The sequence below is a fragment of the Cnephaeus nilssonii genome (genome assembly GCF_951640355.1).
Source record: "Cnephaeus nilssonii genome assembly, chromosome: 5".
Lineage (NCBI taxonomy): Eukaryota > Metazoa > Chordata > Mammalia > Chiroptera > Vespertilionidae > Cnephaeus > Cnephaeus nilssonii.
The window spans coordinates 28,230,208-28,242,332 of NC_137076.1; the positions used below are offsets into that span (position 1 = coordinate 28,230,208).

Below are 12,125 nucleotides of genomic sequence, written 5' to 3' on the forward strand. Positions count from 1 at the left end.
CACCAATTGTGCCCTGTTTAGCCCTGTGCTCCTCAGGCCCCTTCTAGGCAGTGTTGCTGGGACCTCATGGTAGCACGTGTGTTTTCTACCCAGGTACCGGCCAGTCCAAAAGTCGGACAGCCCTGGGGACAATGGCTCGCACAGCAGCCTACATAGCACGCCAGAGCAGGCCATGGCCGCCCAGAGCCAGCACCACCAGCAATACATAGGTGAGTAGTGACACCCCCACCCTGGGTACAGGGCCTGCTGTGAAAGCTCCGATCTCCTCAGCACTTCTGGGTGCTTGTGGGTTTCGGCACCAACAGCACCTAAAGGGGTGCATTAAACAGTTTTCTTGTGTGACACCTTTTCTTTTTTATAAATTTCTTTTTATTTGAGAGAGATACATTGATTTTTGTTGTTGTTGTTCCACTTATTCATTGGTTGATTCTTGTACATACCCTGACTAGGGATCAAACTCCCAACCTTGGCATATCTGGACAATGATCCAGCCAACTGAGCTACCCGGCAGAGCCTGACACCTTTTTTGTTACATAGAAAGTTTTAGATAAACCTTCCTTGTGGCATCCCTAAGATTTTAGAACAATCAGCATATGTCCCCAAAATTAATGTATAAAATGACCATCAATAAATAAATAAATATCCTTGACCAGTGTGGCTGTGCTTAGAACATCGGCCTGTGCACAGAGGGTCGAGGGTTTGATTCCTGGTCAAGAAACTGTACCTGGATTGCAGGTTTGATCCCCGGACATGTGTGGGAGCCAATGTTTCCCAATCTCAGATTGATGTTTCTCTCTTTCTCTTTCTCTTTCCCTCTTCCTTCCTCCTCTCTCCCTCCCTTTTATTCTCTCTTAAAAAAAAAAAAAATCAATGGAAAAAATATCCTCGGGTGAGGATTAACAAAAAAACAAACTAAATAAAATTAAATGCCCATCAGAGAGAAGACTAGATGTCCTATTTTATTTTTTAATCCTCACATGAGGATATGTTTGTTTGTTTATTGATTTTAGAGGGGGGAAGAGAGAAAGAGAAACATCGATGTGAGAGAGAAACATTGATCAGTTGCTAACCAGGGATCAAATCTGCAACCTGGATATGTGCCCTGACCAGGGATCGAACTCGATACCTTTTGGTGTACGGGACGATACTCCCAACTAGCCGAGCCACACCGGCTGAGCTAGATGTCCTATTTTAAAACCTGTCGGCTCAGGGCAGCAGCAGGATTTGGCTGTCCTCTTGGGTTCTCCTTGCTTAACTGGATGCTCAAGATCCCTAAAAAACTGGATTTCTCCCCTCGCGGTGCCCTCACGAAGGGCTGCCTAGCCCTCTTCCCTGGGAACTGTGGGAGAGACCGTTTCCCCACCCACCCACCCACCCACCCACCCAAGTGGCCCCACTGCTTTCTTGGGATTGCATCCTAACTAAGAGCCTGCCACGGGGACATGCCCAGGGAGGGTCACTGGGATCAGTGTCAAGCATACACACTGAGACATCAGTGGCTGGTGTATTTTTAATGTATTTCTTGAGCCTGAACAGAGCCCTCCTGTGTTGGGTCTTCTGGAGAGGTTGTCAGGCCCGGGAGGTCACCACAGAGCCAGCCTTGTCCCTAGAGGCACTGCTCTGGCTGGCTCGCCTGTTGGGGTGATGAGAGCACTCACTGTGTCTGGGCCCTGGCGCAGTGCTTTGTCTTGTCTCAGCATATTTCATGTTGCTTGGAGGTGATGCTGCTGTCCCCATTCTGTACCTGAGAAAACTGAAGCGTACAAAAGCTGTGTAACTGCTCAGGGAAGCCAGGATGCCGCCCAGGGTTGTCAGGTGGTCACCACTTCTGGACAGCATCCCCCAGCACACGGGACGCCCAGCCCGTCTTCGGCTTGTGGACCTTCTGCAGGTCTGCTGATGACCCCGTTTCCGTCCCCCCCAGATGTCTCCCACGTCTTCCCGGACTTCCCAGCGCCTGACCTGGGCAGCGTCTTGCTGCAGGAGAGCATCACACTTCAAGACGTCAAGGCCCTGCAGCTGGCCTATCGGCGGCACTGTGAGGTGACTGCCCCCTCCAGGTGGCCCCGGGGAAGAGCCCACACCTGGGCTGTGGGGATTCAGTGGGAACCTCGGTGCCCCCAGGGCCTGGGTGCAGAGCCAGTGTACCTCCCCAGGACTATCAAATCCTCAGACATCCCCAGGTGTCCCTGACAACACAGAGGACCCAGAGCGGCCCCTGCTCCCTCTAGCCAAGGAGCAGATAGAATCTTTGCCCCCTGGACAGTGCCCCTTTGTCCATTTCCATCTCCACTGTGGTCTCTCTCTGCTTTCAAAAGACCCCCTCCCCCACAGCCTGAATCACCACTGACTGCTTAGAATGTCCTGATGACATGTGATCCACACCCTTACTTTAAAAAAAAAATTTTTTTTTTATTGATTTCAGACAGGAAGGGAGAGGGAGAGATAGAAACATCAATGATAATCTTTGATTGACTGCCTCCTGCATGCCCCCTACTGGGGATGGAGCCCGCAACCTGGGCATGTGCCCTTGACCAGAATCGAGCCTGGGACCCTTCAGTCCGCAAGCCGATGCTCTATTCACTGAGCCAAACCAGCTAGAGCGATCCACACCCTTTTGAACACCCACATTCATGTGTCTAACGGGCCAATTTTACTTCCAGGCAACTTTAGATGTCGTGATGAACCTCCAGTTCCACTACATCGAGAAGCTGTGGCTTTCCTTCTGGAATGCTAAAGCCTCCTCCAGCGACGGCCCCGCCTCTCTACCAGCCAGGTGCTGTGGTTGTTCCCCCAGACAGGCGCGATGACATCCACACTGCGACCCACAGACAAATGCGTCAACTTTCCAAGAATTGGCGCTCCCCCATAATTACATGTTGTTTTTATACTTCTGACAGTTGATTTGTAATTTGCATTGCCCATTCACATATTTCAAGTGAGTGTTTTATTGGTGACCATATGCCATCCCAATGAGAAGTCAGCAGTAGCCACAGTGGGAAATGTCATTATCTCAGCTATAGGCGGCGGGTGGACAGCATGACCCCTGTGGGGTGGTCTCCAGGCCTCGGCTCACCTCATCTCCCCCATTCCCCCACAGTGATGAGATTCCCGAAGCCACCATCCTTCCAAAGGACAAGCTGGTGTCTCTGTGTAAATGTGACCCCATCCTTAAGTGGATGAGGAACTGTGACCACATCCTCTACCAGGCCCTGGTGGAGGTCCTCATCCCCGACGTGCTTCGGCCAGTACCCAGTAAGCAGCTTGCTCACCTGCCTTTCTCCTTTCTCCTCTGCACCCCTGCAGCCACCCTGTCAGGTCCAGCTCAGACTGGGACACAGAATCAGTGAGAGCAGCAGCTTAGTCACCCTGGAAAGATGCTCACCCTTGCCTGCATGTTTTCCTTATCATTGACCCCAGGGAGAGAAGGAGGGAGGGCCTTATGGCTCTGGTGAGGGCTGCCCACCCTCAGGTCACTGCCCACCTAGTCTGGGCTGGGCTTAGGGCTTCATGCTACTGCCCAACGCTGTGGGCTTCTGGGTCTCTGATGTCCCCAAAGGAGTTCTAGACTGTGGGGCCCAAGTCTCAGGACATCCATACCCTCCAGGCTGCTGCATTTGCTGAAAGCCCTAGGGATAGTCTGAATCCGGTTTTATCCCACTTCCCCCAAGTTGATATGAGGCTGAGCTCAGCTTCCTCCCAAACCTGTGATTCTTTAGCACCAAAAGGTGGATTCTATAGAATTTTCTCCAGATTCCAGCATCTTTAATTTAGGAAAGGAGGAAAAAAAAAAATGAAATCATGGGCCTCGCTGGCTATACCCATTGGGGCTGACATGGACCTTCCCAGGGAACTGACTGGGAACTGCCTGCCAGGCCTCTGGTGGTGGTGACAATGTCCACCACCAGGGGCACTGTTGTGCCAGCCCCTGACATCCAGACTTTCCTGTGGGCTCCCGGCATCATCCCAAGTGAAGGGTGAGCAAGGTGGGTACTTGAGACCTCCTTCTTTTTTTTTTTTTTTTAATCCTCACCAGAGGATATTTTTTCCATTGCTTTTTCAGAGAGAGTGGAAAGGCGGAAGGGAAAGGGGGGAGAAAGAGACAGACAGACAGACACATTGATGTGAGAGAGAGACAAACTGGTTGCCTCCTGCACGCACTCTGACTAGCGGTGGGGAGTGAACCTGCCACCCAGGTATCTGCCCTTGACCGGGAATTGAACCCACAACCCTTTGGTGTTCAGGCCAATGCTCTAACCACTGAGCGAGCATACTGGTCAAGGCTGAGGCCTCACTCTTTTTTTTTATTGGTTAAAGTATTACATATGTGTCCTTATCCCCACTTTGCGCCTCATCCCCCTGCTCATCCCTCACTCCCCTGGTGTCTGTGTCCATTGGTTATGCTTATATGCATGCACACAAGTCATTTGGTTGATCTCTCCCCCTGACCCCCACCCTCCCCTACCTTCCCTCTGAGGTTTGACGGTCTGATCAATGCTTCTCTGTCTCTGGATCTGTTTTTGTTCATCAGTTTATGTTGTTCATTATATTCCACAAATGAGTGAGATCATGTGATATTTATCTTTCTCTGACTGGCTTATTTTGCTTAGCGTAATGCTCTCCGGGGCCATCCATGCTGTTGCAAATGTTAGGAGTTCCTTCCTTTTTACAGCAGTATAGTATTCCATTGTGTAGATGTACCACAGTTTTTTAATCCACTCATCTGCTGATGGGCACTTAGGCTGTTTCCAAATCTTAGCTATTGTATATTGTGCTGCTATGAACATAGGGGTGCATATATCCTTTCTGATTGGTGTTTCTAGTTTCTTGGGATATATTCCTAGAAGTGGGATCACTGGGTCAAATGGGAGGCCTCGCTCTTAACGCCTCCAGCAGACACCACAGGTTACACTTGGCAGGTGACCTATGCACATTTATGTCAGTGCTTGGAAACCCCCGGTCTTTCTTGAACTGGTCTGCTGCTTTTGTGCAAGAAAATGGTAAACAGCATAATGATTGCATTTATCCTATGGTCTTGCCTGCCCAACAACTGTTAAGTATAGTGTGCAGTAAGTCTATATTAAGGTTTGAATTTGGGGTAGATTTGCTTTTACATTGGGGGATTTTTTTATTTGTATTTTTAAAGAGTCCTATTATTTCCTTCTTACTGTAACCCATCTCAAAGTAACTTTAGAAGTTGATAGAATATATTTACATGCATGTGTATCAGGGTCTCCGTTTCAGCAGTGCTTACACTGTGCCAGGTCACTCTCTGTGGGATCGTCCTGGGCACTGTGGGGTGTTGAGCAGCATCCCTAGCCCCCACCCGCTCAAGGCCAAGAGAACTCCTAGTCATGAGAACCACATATGTCCCCCAGGGGGCAGGGTCAGCCTGGGTGAGAACCCTTAGTGTAGACAGGTGAACAGAGATGAATGGTCTGGACAGCCCTAATTCTTACTCCAGGCTCCGCTCACTAAGTGTCCCAAATTATCCCCCATGCCTGTGCTACTCCCTTGTTCTCTTTTCCTCTGTGTTGCTTTTGGTGGTAACTTTCATTACATTTGCATCTCTTACGCATGGCTGATCCTGAGGGGCGAGGCTCTGCCTTTCTCACTGTTAATATCGTGTTTCGATCTCCCAGGCACCTTGACACAGGCCATTCGTAACTTTGCCAAGAGCTTGGAAGGCTGGTTGACAAACGCCATGAGTGACTTCCCACAACAGGTTATCCAGACTAAGGTAACTCCTAGGAATGGGGTCTGGGCCTTCAGACCACACTGGTGACCAGAAGCAGAGGCCATGGGCCTGGGGACCCCTTGGGCCCAGCTGTGCTGTAATGGGAGGGGGCCGGGAGTAGCTCAGAGGAGGGGCTCCTCTCCCTCTGCTCTGGGAGAACTTGACTGCTGGGCCCTAGGGATAGCCGGTCGCTCCTGTGTGTCCTGAGGATCAGTGGTCCCTTCAGGAAGTCCTGAAGATGCTGCTGATGTAGGATAGGTAGTGGCAGGGAGGGGCTCGACAAAGATGCCATTTGATGTGGCACATTTGGGTCAGCTCACAACAGATTGAATATTTCTATGCTCGTGAAAAGACAAAATTTAATCTCCTTGCTGTATCCTTATTACATTAGTCTTGGCCACAAATCAGAATTTAAATGTGGATATTTGGCCTGCACAGGAAAAAGAGAATAACTTCTTGCAATTGTTCTTGCACACATTTCTTAGAGTTGCCATGTATAGAGGAGGCCAGATTTTGGGCATCTGGTCTGCCTGCCTATAGTCAGGAATTGCTGTTAGGCCGGTGATACTGCAACTCCAGGGAGCAAAAGAACCACCTAGGTAGTCAGTAAATCACAGATCCCAAGGCCACCCCACAGAGTCTGACCCAGCAGGCCCAGGAACCAGCATTTTCACCAACCACTCCAGAGAGCTGATAGAATTGAGTTCTAACCCACTGATGCCACACTGTCTACTATAGGTGCCACGTGATGTGTTGGTGACGTCTGTGTCCACTGATTCTCACTCTTCAGGTTCTTGAGACTGTCACAAGGGTGCATCCCTCTTTCCTGCCCCTGAACTGTCCCTGAGTCCACGCCCTCCAAGGAGAAGAGAGAATAGGCTTTCCCTACGTGCATTGCATGTGTGCAGCTCACCCTCTCATGCCATCTTTGGCCACAGGTCAGCGTGGTTAGTGCCTTCGCCCAGACCCTGCGGAGATACACATCCCTCAATCACCTGGCACAGGCGGCCCGGGCCGTGCTTCAGAACACTTCCCAGATCAACCAGATGCTCAGCGACCTCAACCGCGTGGACTTTGCCAACGTGCAGGTGACTTTCCCCACATGGGTCCCCACAGCCTGGATAGGGCTCCAGGACCAGACTGCAAAGCAGGGACAATGTGCGCATGACCCCAACCCCTCTGGCCTAGCCTTCCACCCTTTAGAAAAATGCATAAGCCCTCAGTCTGCAGCCCATAGCACACCCAGCGCACATTTCTGCTCCATGAACTTGATTCAGGGTCGGCCCACCCAAGGACCATAGGTCTCCACTTCAGGATATCTCAGCCTCTCGGAGTTGTGACCATCACCTCCATTCATTTTCTTTAAAAATGTGTTGCCGAAACCGGTTTGGCTCAGTGGATAGAGCGTCGGCCTGCGGACTCAAAGGTCCCGGGTTCAATTCCGGTCAAGGGCATGTACCTTGGTTGCGGGCACATCCCCAGTAGGGGTTGTGCAGGAGGCAGCTGATTGATGTTTCTCTCTCATCGATGTTTCTAACTCTCTATCCCTCTCTCTTCCTCTCTGTAAAAAGTCAATAAAATATATATATTTTTAAAAATGTGCCTTCCTATTGCCACATTCAGAGTTCTTTCTTTGGGCCTAGAAAAGTTCAGGCTGTCAGTAAATGGATCCTGCTACTGTATTTATGTCTAGTTCAGGCCCTGGGTTAACCCATTAAACACACACATATTCACAAGAGTGACCACTCAAAAATAAAACCCAAAGACATGGTATAATCGGAGCTGTAGGTCCGGGAAACCTGGATTTAAGTCCTTATATGCCAGGGCAGTTTCCCTCTCTGGTCCATTGTCTCTGTCCCCGTAAAGTGGGTACTAATGGTGCTTGACTGCAGTTGGAAAAGGCCACGGGTGAAGATGGGTGCATGCTCGGCCTAAGGTCAGACGTGGAGCTGGTGCTCAGGAAATGGTGCAGTCTAGGTCCCTGAGCTCTCACCCATGGCGTTGGTATGGGGGGCTGTCACTGACTCTCTGTTCTGACCCACTGCCCTTGCACCTGCAGGAGCAAGCCTCGTGGGTGTGCCAGTGCAAGGAGAGCGTGGTGCAGCGGCTGGAGCAGGACTTCAAGCTGACCCTGCAGCAGCAGAGCTCCCTGGACCAGTGGGCCAGCTGGCTCGACAACGTGGTCACGCAGGTCCTGAAGCAGCATGCGGGCAGCCCCAGCTTCCCCAAGGCCGCCCGGCAGTTCCTGCTGAAATGGTCCTTTTATAGGTAAGTGCCCCTTGAACTCCCCGAGAACTCTGGGAGGGCACGGGTGGAGGGCTCCAGAGGTTGTCCCGCCTTCAGTGGCCAAAAGCCCAAACCAGGGCCCAGCCTGTAGTCCTCATCTCAGGCTGGCTCCCAGGGTCAGGCCCAGAGGCCCCTTGTGGCCTTAAAGTGGGTGGCAGGCTACCGCAGACAGAAATCGTCATCGATCCTCTGGAGAAACGTAGCAGCTTGAGTCCATGTGTTTATTTCTGTTCCCCAACAAAACCCTACAAAGTGGCAGTAAAGGAAGTGGTAAAAAGGCATAAATCCCCAGAACAAGGAGAACAGGAGAGCAGACGATGGCAGATCAATGAGTGAAGGCAAGGGTTTGGGAGGTGGTGTGAGGGGGTCAGTTAGGTCAGTGAGCCAGACGGGGAGCAACCATCAGGCTTTTAGTCACTCACTGCCAAGTGCAAGCAGGAGCCAGAAACCAGCGTCAGTTCCCCTGCAGTCCATGTGTCCCTGCAGAATGGTACTGGGCAAGGGTCAGGTGTACATATATTGAGGGTACATATATTTTAAATTATATATGTAAATACATTATAGTTAATCATAATTGTATGAATATAGAAATAATTATATATTAACTAGAGGCCCGGTGCAAGAAAATCGTGCGGGGGGAGGGGGGTGTCGTTCAGCCTGGCCTGCACCCTCTCAGCAGTCCAGGACCCCTCGCTCTTTACCACCTGACTGTCCGCCACTGCACTCACCAGCCATGAGCCCGGCTTCTGGCTGAGTGGTGCTCCCCCTTTGGAGTGCACTGATCACCAGGGGCAGCTCCTGCATTGAGAGTCTGCCCCTTGGTGGTCAGTGCGCATCATAGCAACTGGTCGTTCTGCCATCCAGTCGATTTGCATATTAGGGTTTTATTATATACTATATATAAAGAGATCTATTTCAAGGAACTGTGAGGGCCTGAAAGTGTGAAATCTGTGGGGCAGGCCAGTGGCTGGAAACTCAGGCAGGCAACACTGCAGGCCACGGGTGGGATTTCTCCCTCAGGGAAGCCTCTGTTTTGCTCTGAAGGCCTTTCAACTAATTAGATGAGGCCCATGTTATCAAGGTAATCTTCACTTAATGTCTAGAGGTGATAGATGTGAATCACAGCCACAAAATACCTCCACAGCAACACCTGGACCACTGTTTGATTGAATAACTGGGCACTAGAGCCTAGCCACATTGACACATAAACTATCACGTAAAGTAAATACGAGAGAGGAAAAAATATGGAGAAAGAAAAAAATGTGAGAAAAATCATGAAAGAAAAATGAAAGGATTTGATCTAGAAGGTTCACTATCCAACTGATAGGAATTATTTTAAGTGAGGGAAAATGGAGGGGAAGAAAATAATAAAACCATAATCAAGTAGCTGTCTCAGAACTGAAGGACACCAGTCTCCAAACTGAAGAAGCCGCCGTGTTTCCAGTACCATGAATGACAGCCTCCCCACGGAGCATCCCTGTGGACTCTCAGGCTGGAGACAACCGAAAAGGCGTCCAAGAAACAGCGACGGGCCGCACTGAAGGCCTAAGAACCAGAACAGTGTCTTCTGCCTGAACTAGAATTCAGGATCTAGTTCTTCCTGTGAGTCTGGGTACAGAGAAAGCAGTATCTTCAGAATTCTGAAGGAAAACCATTTCCAAGATGCGATTCTAACCTTTGTAGAAGGGAGCGGGGGAACCAGGGCTTCAGGAGGGACACTTCCCAGAAGACATGGACTGTGCTTGCTGACAGCAGCCCAGCAGTTCTGCAGGGGATCCTGGTCTCAGTGATAAATACATGGGAAATTGAACATTTTTAAAGAAGGGGTCAGTTGTCCTGGCTGGTTTTGCTCAGTGGATAGAGAATCAGCCTGCAGACTGAAGGGTCCCAGGGTCAGTTCCAGTTAAGGGCACATGTCAGGGTTGCAGGCTCGATCCCCAGTAGGGGGCATGCAGGACGCAGCCGATCAATGATTCTCATCATTGATGTTTCTCTCTCTCTCTCCCTCTCCCTTCCTCTCTAAAATCAATGGAAAAATATTTAAAGAGGGGGGGGGGGAGAGAAAGAAAAAGAGAGAGAGAGAGAGAGAGAGAGAGAGAGAAAGAAAGGGAAGGAAGAAGGAATCAGTTAACCCCAGGAAAATGATAGCCACTCTAAGGCTTTCAGGACATGTGTGATCCATCTGAACAGGGATTTACAGCTGGCAGGTCAGACCACCCTTCACCTGATTGTGCAAATAAACTGTTATTAGCACTTGGTCATAAACTGTTATTAAAACTAGGCCATACTCATTGTTTATGGATCCTTAGCAGAGTTGTGACCATGTGGCCACAAAGCTGAAAATATTTACTATCTGGGTCTTATAAAAAATAAATAAATAAAACTTCACTGGTCTCTCAGCCAACTTCCCAGTAACTCCCTGTTCCCAACTCCCTCTTTATCCTTTACTCTAGCCTCAGGGTCTTTGCACTGCCTTTCCTCTGCCTGGAACACCCTTTCCCCAGATAGCCATGTGGTTGGATCATCATCAGAGAAGCCTTCCCAGACCTCCCTAAGTAAAAGCACGCACCTGCTCATCCTCTGTGGCTCATGCCTTGCTTTTTCTCATAGTCACCTGTCACCTCATCCTCTGTTTGCCTATCTGTTGTCTGTCTCCTCTGTGATCGAGCACACTCCCCAAGAGCCAGGATGTTGCTTTTTCCACTGCACCTTTCCCAGCCCCGAAATGTGGGTTGAGTGAATGAAGAAGGAAATGTGAGCCTAATATACTGCCTGGCTCAGCTGTGAGCTTAACACCCCATTGTCACATAAGGGAACATCGACTGAGCCAAAAAGTACTGTGAAGCAACATTGAGATGATGGATGAAGAAGGCGGTGCACCTCTGAGTCTCGGTACAGAGACAGAGTGCCTGTGGTGGCGTGTCTCAGGGAAAGTCTTGATCTGACCAGTCAAGAGCAGTAGGATGAGCCTAGGATATAGAAATGTGAAAACGAGAACACAGCTATAGTTGAAAGGGGTCGTTGCCTCTGTGACATGGGCGCTTTTCGCTATAAGGATGAAACACTACCTGACTTCATTTTATTGGGCTTAAGGGACTTATTTCTATAGCCTCCACCAGAAAATGGTACAGGGATGGGCACAGGCTTCATGTGAGATCACTACGCTCAGGTTGAGCTTCTCCTGGTGGAGTTCCGCTAATGTTCCTACTGCAGGAAGCTATCAGCCCGTGTGGAGAACCAAAACATACCTGGAGATGGTTCAGAAAAGCTACTTGAACTGAAACATAGCACCAGATGCCGAGGTTGGGGGCAGGGGGTACAGAATACCAGCACAGGAAGAGGTGGGGGGGTTTCAGGGGAAGGAAGGTTGGAACCGAGCTGGGTGGGCCACAGATGAGGGGGGTGAGACCTGAAGCATGTTGATATGGGGTCCTCTAACAAACTGTTTGAACAGCCTGAGTTGTCATGAGCGTCCAGACCTGTTACCTTGTATCTGACAAAGAGCTTCAGGAGAGGGGAGCTGGCACAATCTCAAACCAAGCTCAGCTTCCTGGGGTGGGGAATGGAGGGAGAGGCAGCAAGAGGTGAGCAGGGGGCGAGAGCCTCCTTCCCAGGGACCTGCAGTCCATGGCCCTTCATTTACCTAAGGGGAGTTGGCCATACAGAGCCAAAGAAGCTCCTAAAGAGAAAACATATCACACACCCTGAGCCCTTTCACCCTGTCCACTTAAAAGCCCACCCTTTGCATTCAAGAATGTTCTTCAAGTGACCTTTACTTTCTAAAGTGCCAGTTTGGACACAGACAGTCACCACCTGGGTTCCTTCCTTGGTTACTCTTCCTAAGCCATCTCGAAGCCACAACCAACTGAAGCCAGCTGTCATTTTCTGTGGCTAAACAAAACTGCCTTCAGAGTGCATCTACACGTTGGCCCAGAGATGCAAAAAGATTAAATAAACTAATGTTATCAGCTGTCTTTAATGACTCCCTGCAGCCCCATTGTGAATATACAAGTATGGACATTTTCCGCCTATTAAAAGTTTAACTGAGACACATTAGAATTTCCAAACATTTGAGCAAATACCAATTCGAATTGGTCAGCGT

At 49.8% G+C, this 12,125-nt stretch overlaps 1 protein-coding gene across 10 annotated transcripts in view; it reads left to right on the forward strand.

The window, feature by feature from the left end:
* The window catches only part of RFX2 (regulatory factor X2), a 97,235-nt gene that overhangs the window by 77,794 nt on the left and 7,316 nt on the right, over window positions 1–12,125 (forward strand). For all 10 annotated transcript variants that reach the window (XM_079772017.1, XM_079772018.1, XM_079772020.1 and 7 more), the window contains 7 exons: window positions 94–209; window positions 1,925–2,043; window positions 2,664–2,776; window positions 3,101–3,255; window positions 5,643–5,740; window positions 6,676–6,825; window positions 7,797–8,005. In XM_079772017.1, coding sequence (XP_079628143.1) covers window positions 94–209; window positions 1,925–2,043; window positions 2,664–2,776; window positions 3,101–3,255; window positions 5,643–5,740; window positions 6,676–6,825; window positions 7,797–8,005 — 960 coding nt within the window. The remainder of the gene's footprint in view (window positions 1–93; window positions 210–1,924; window positions 2,044–2,663; window positions 2,777–3,100; window positions 3,256–5,642; window positions 5,741–6,675; window positions 6,826–7,796; window positions 8,006–12,125) is intronic.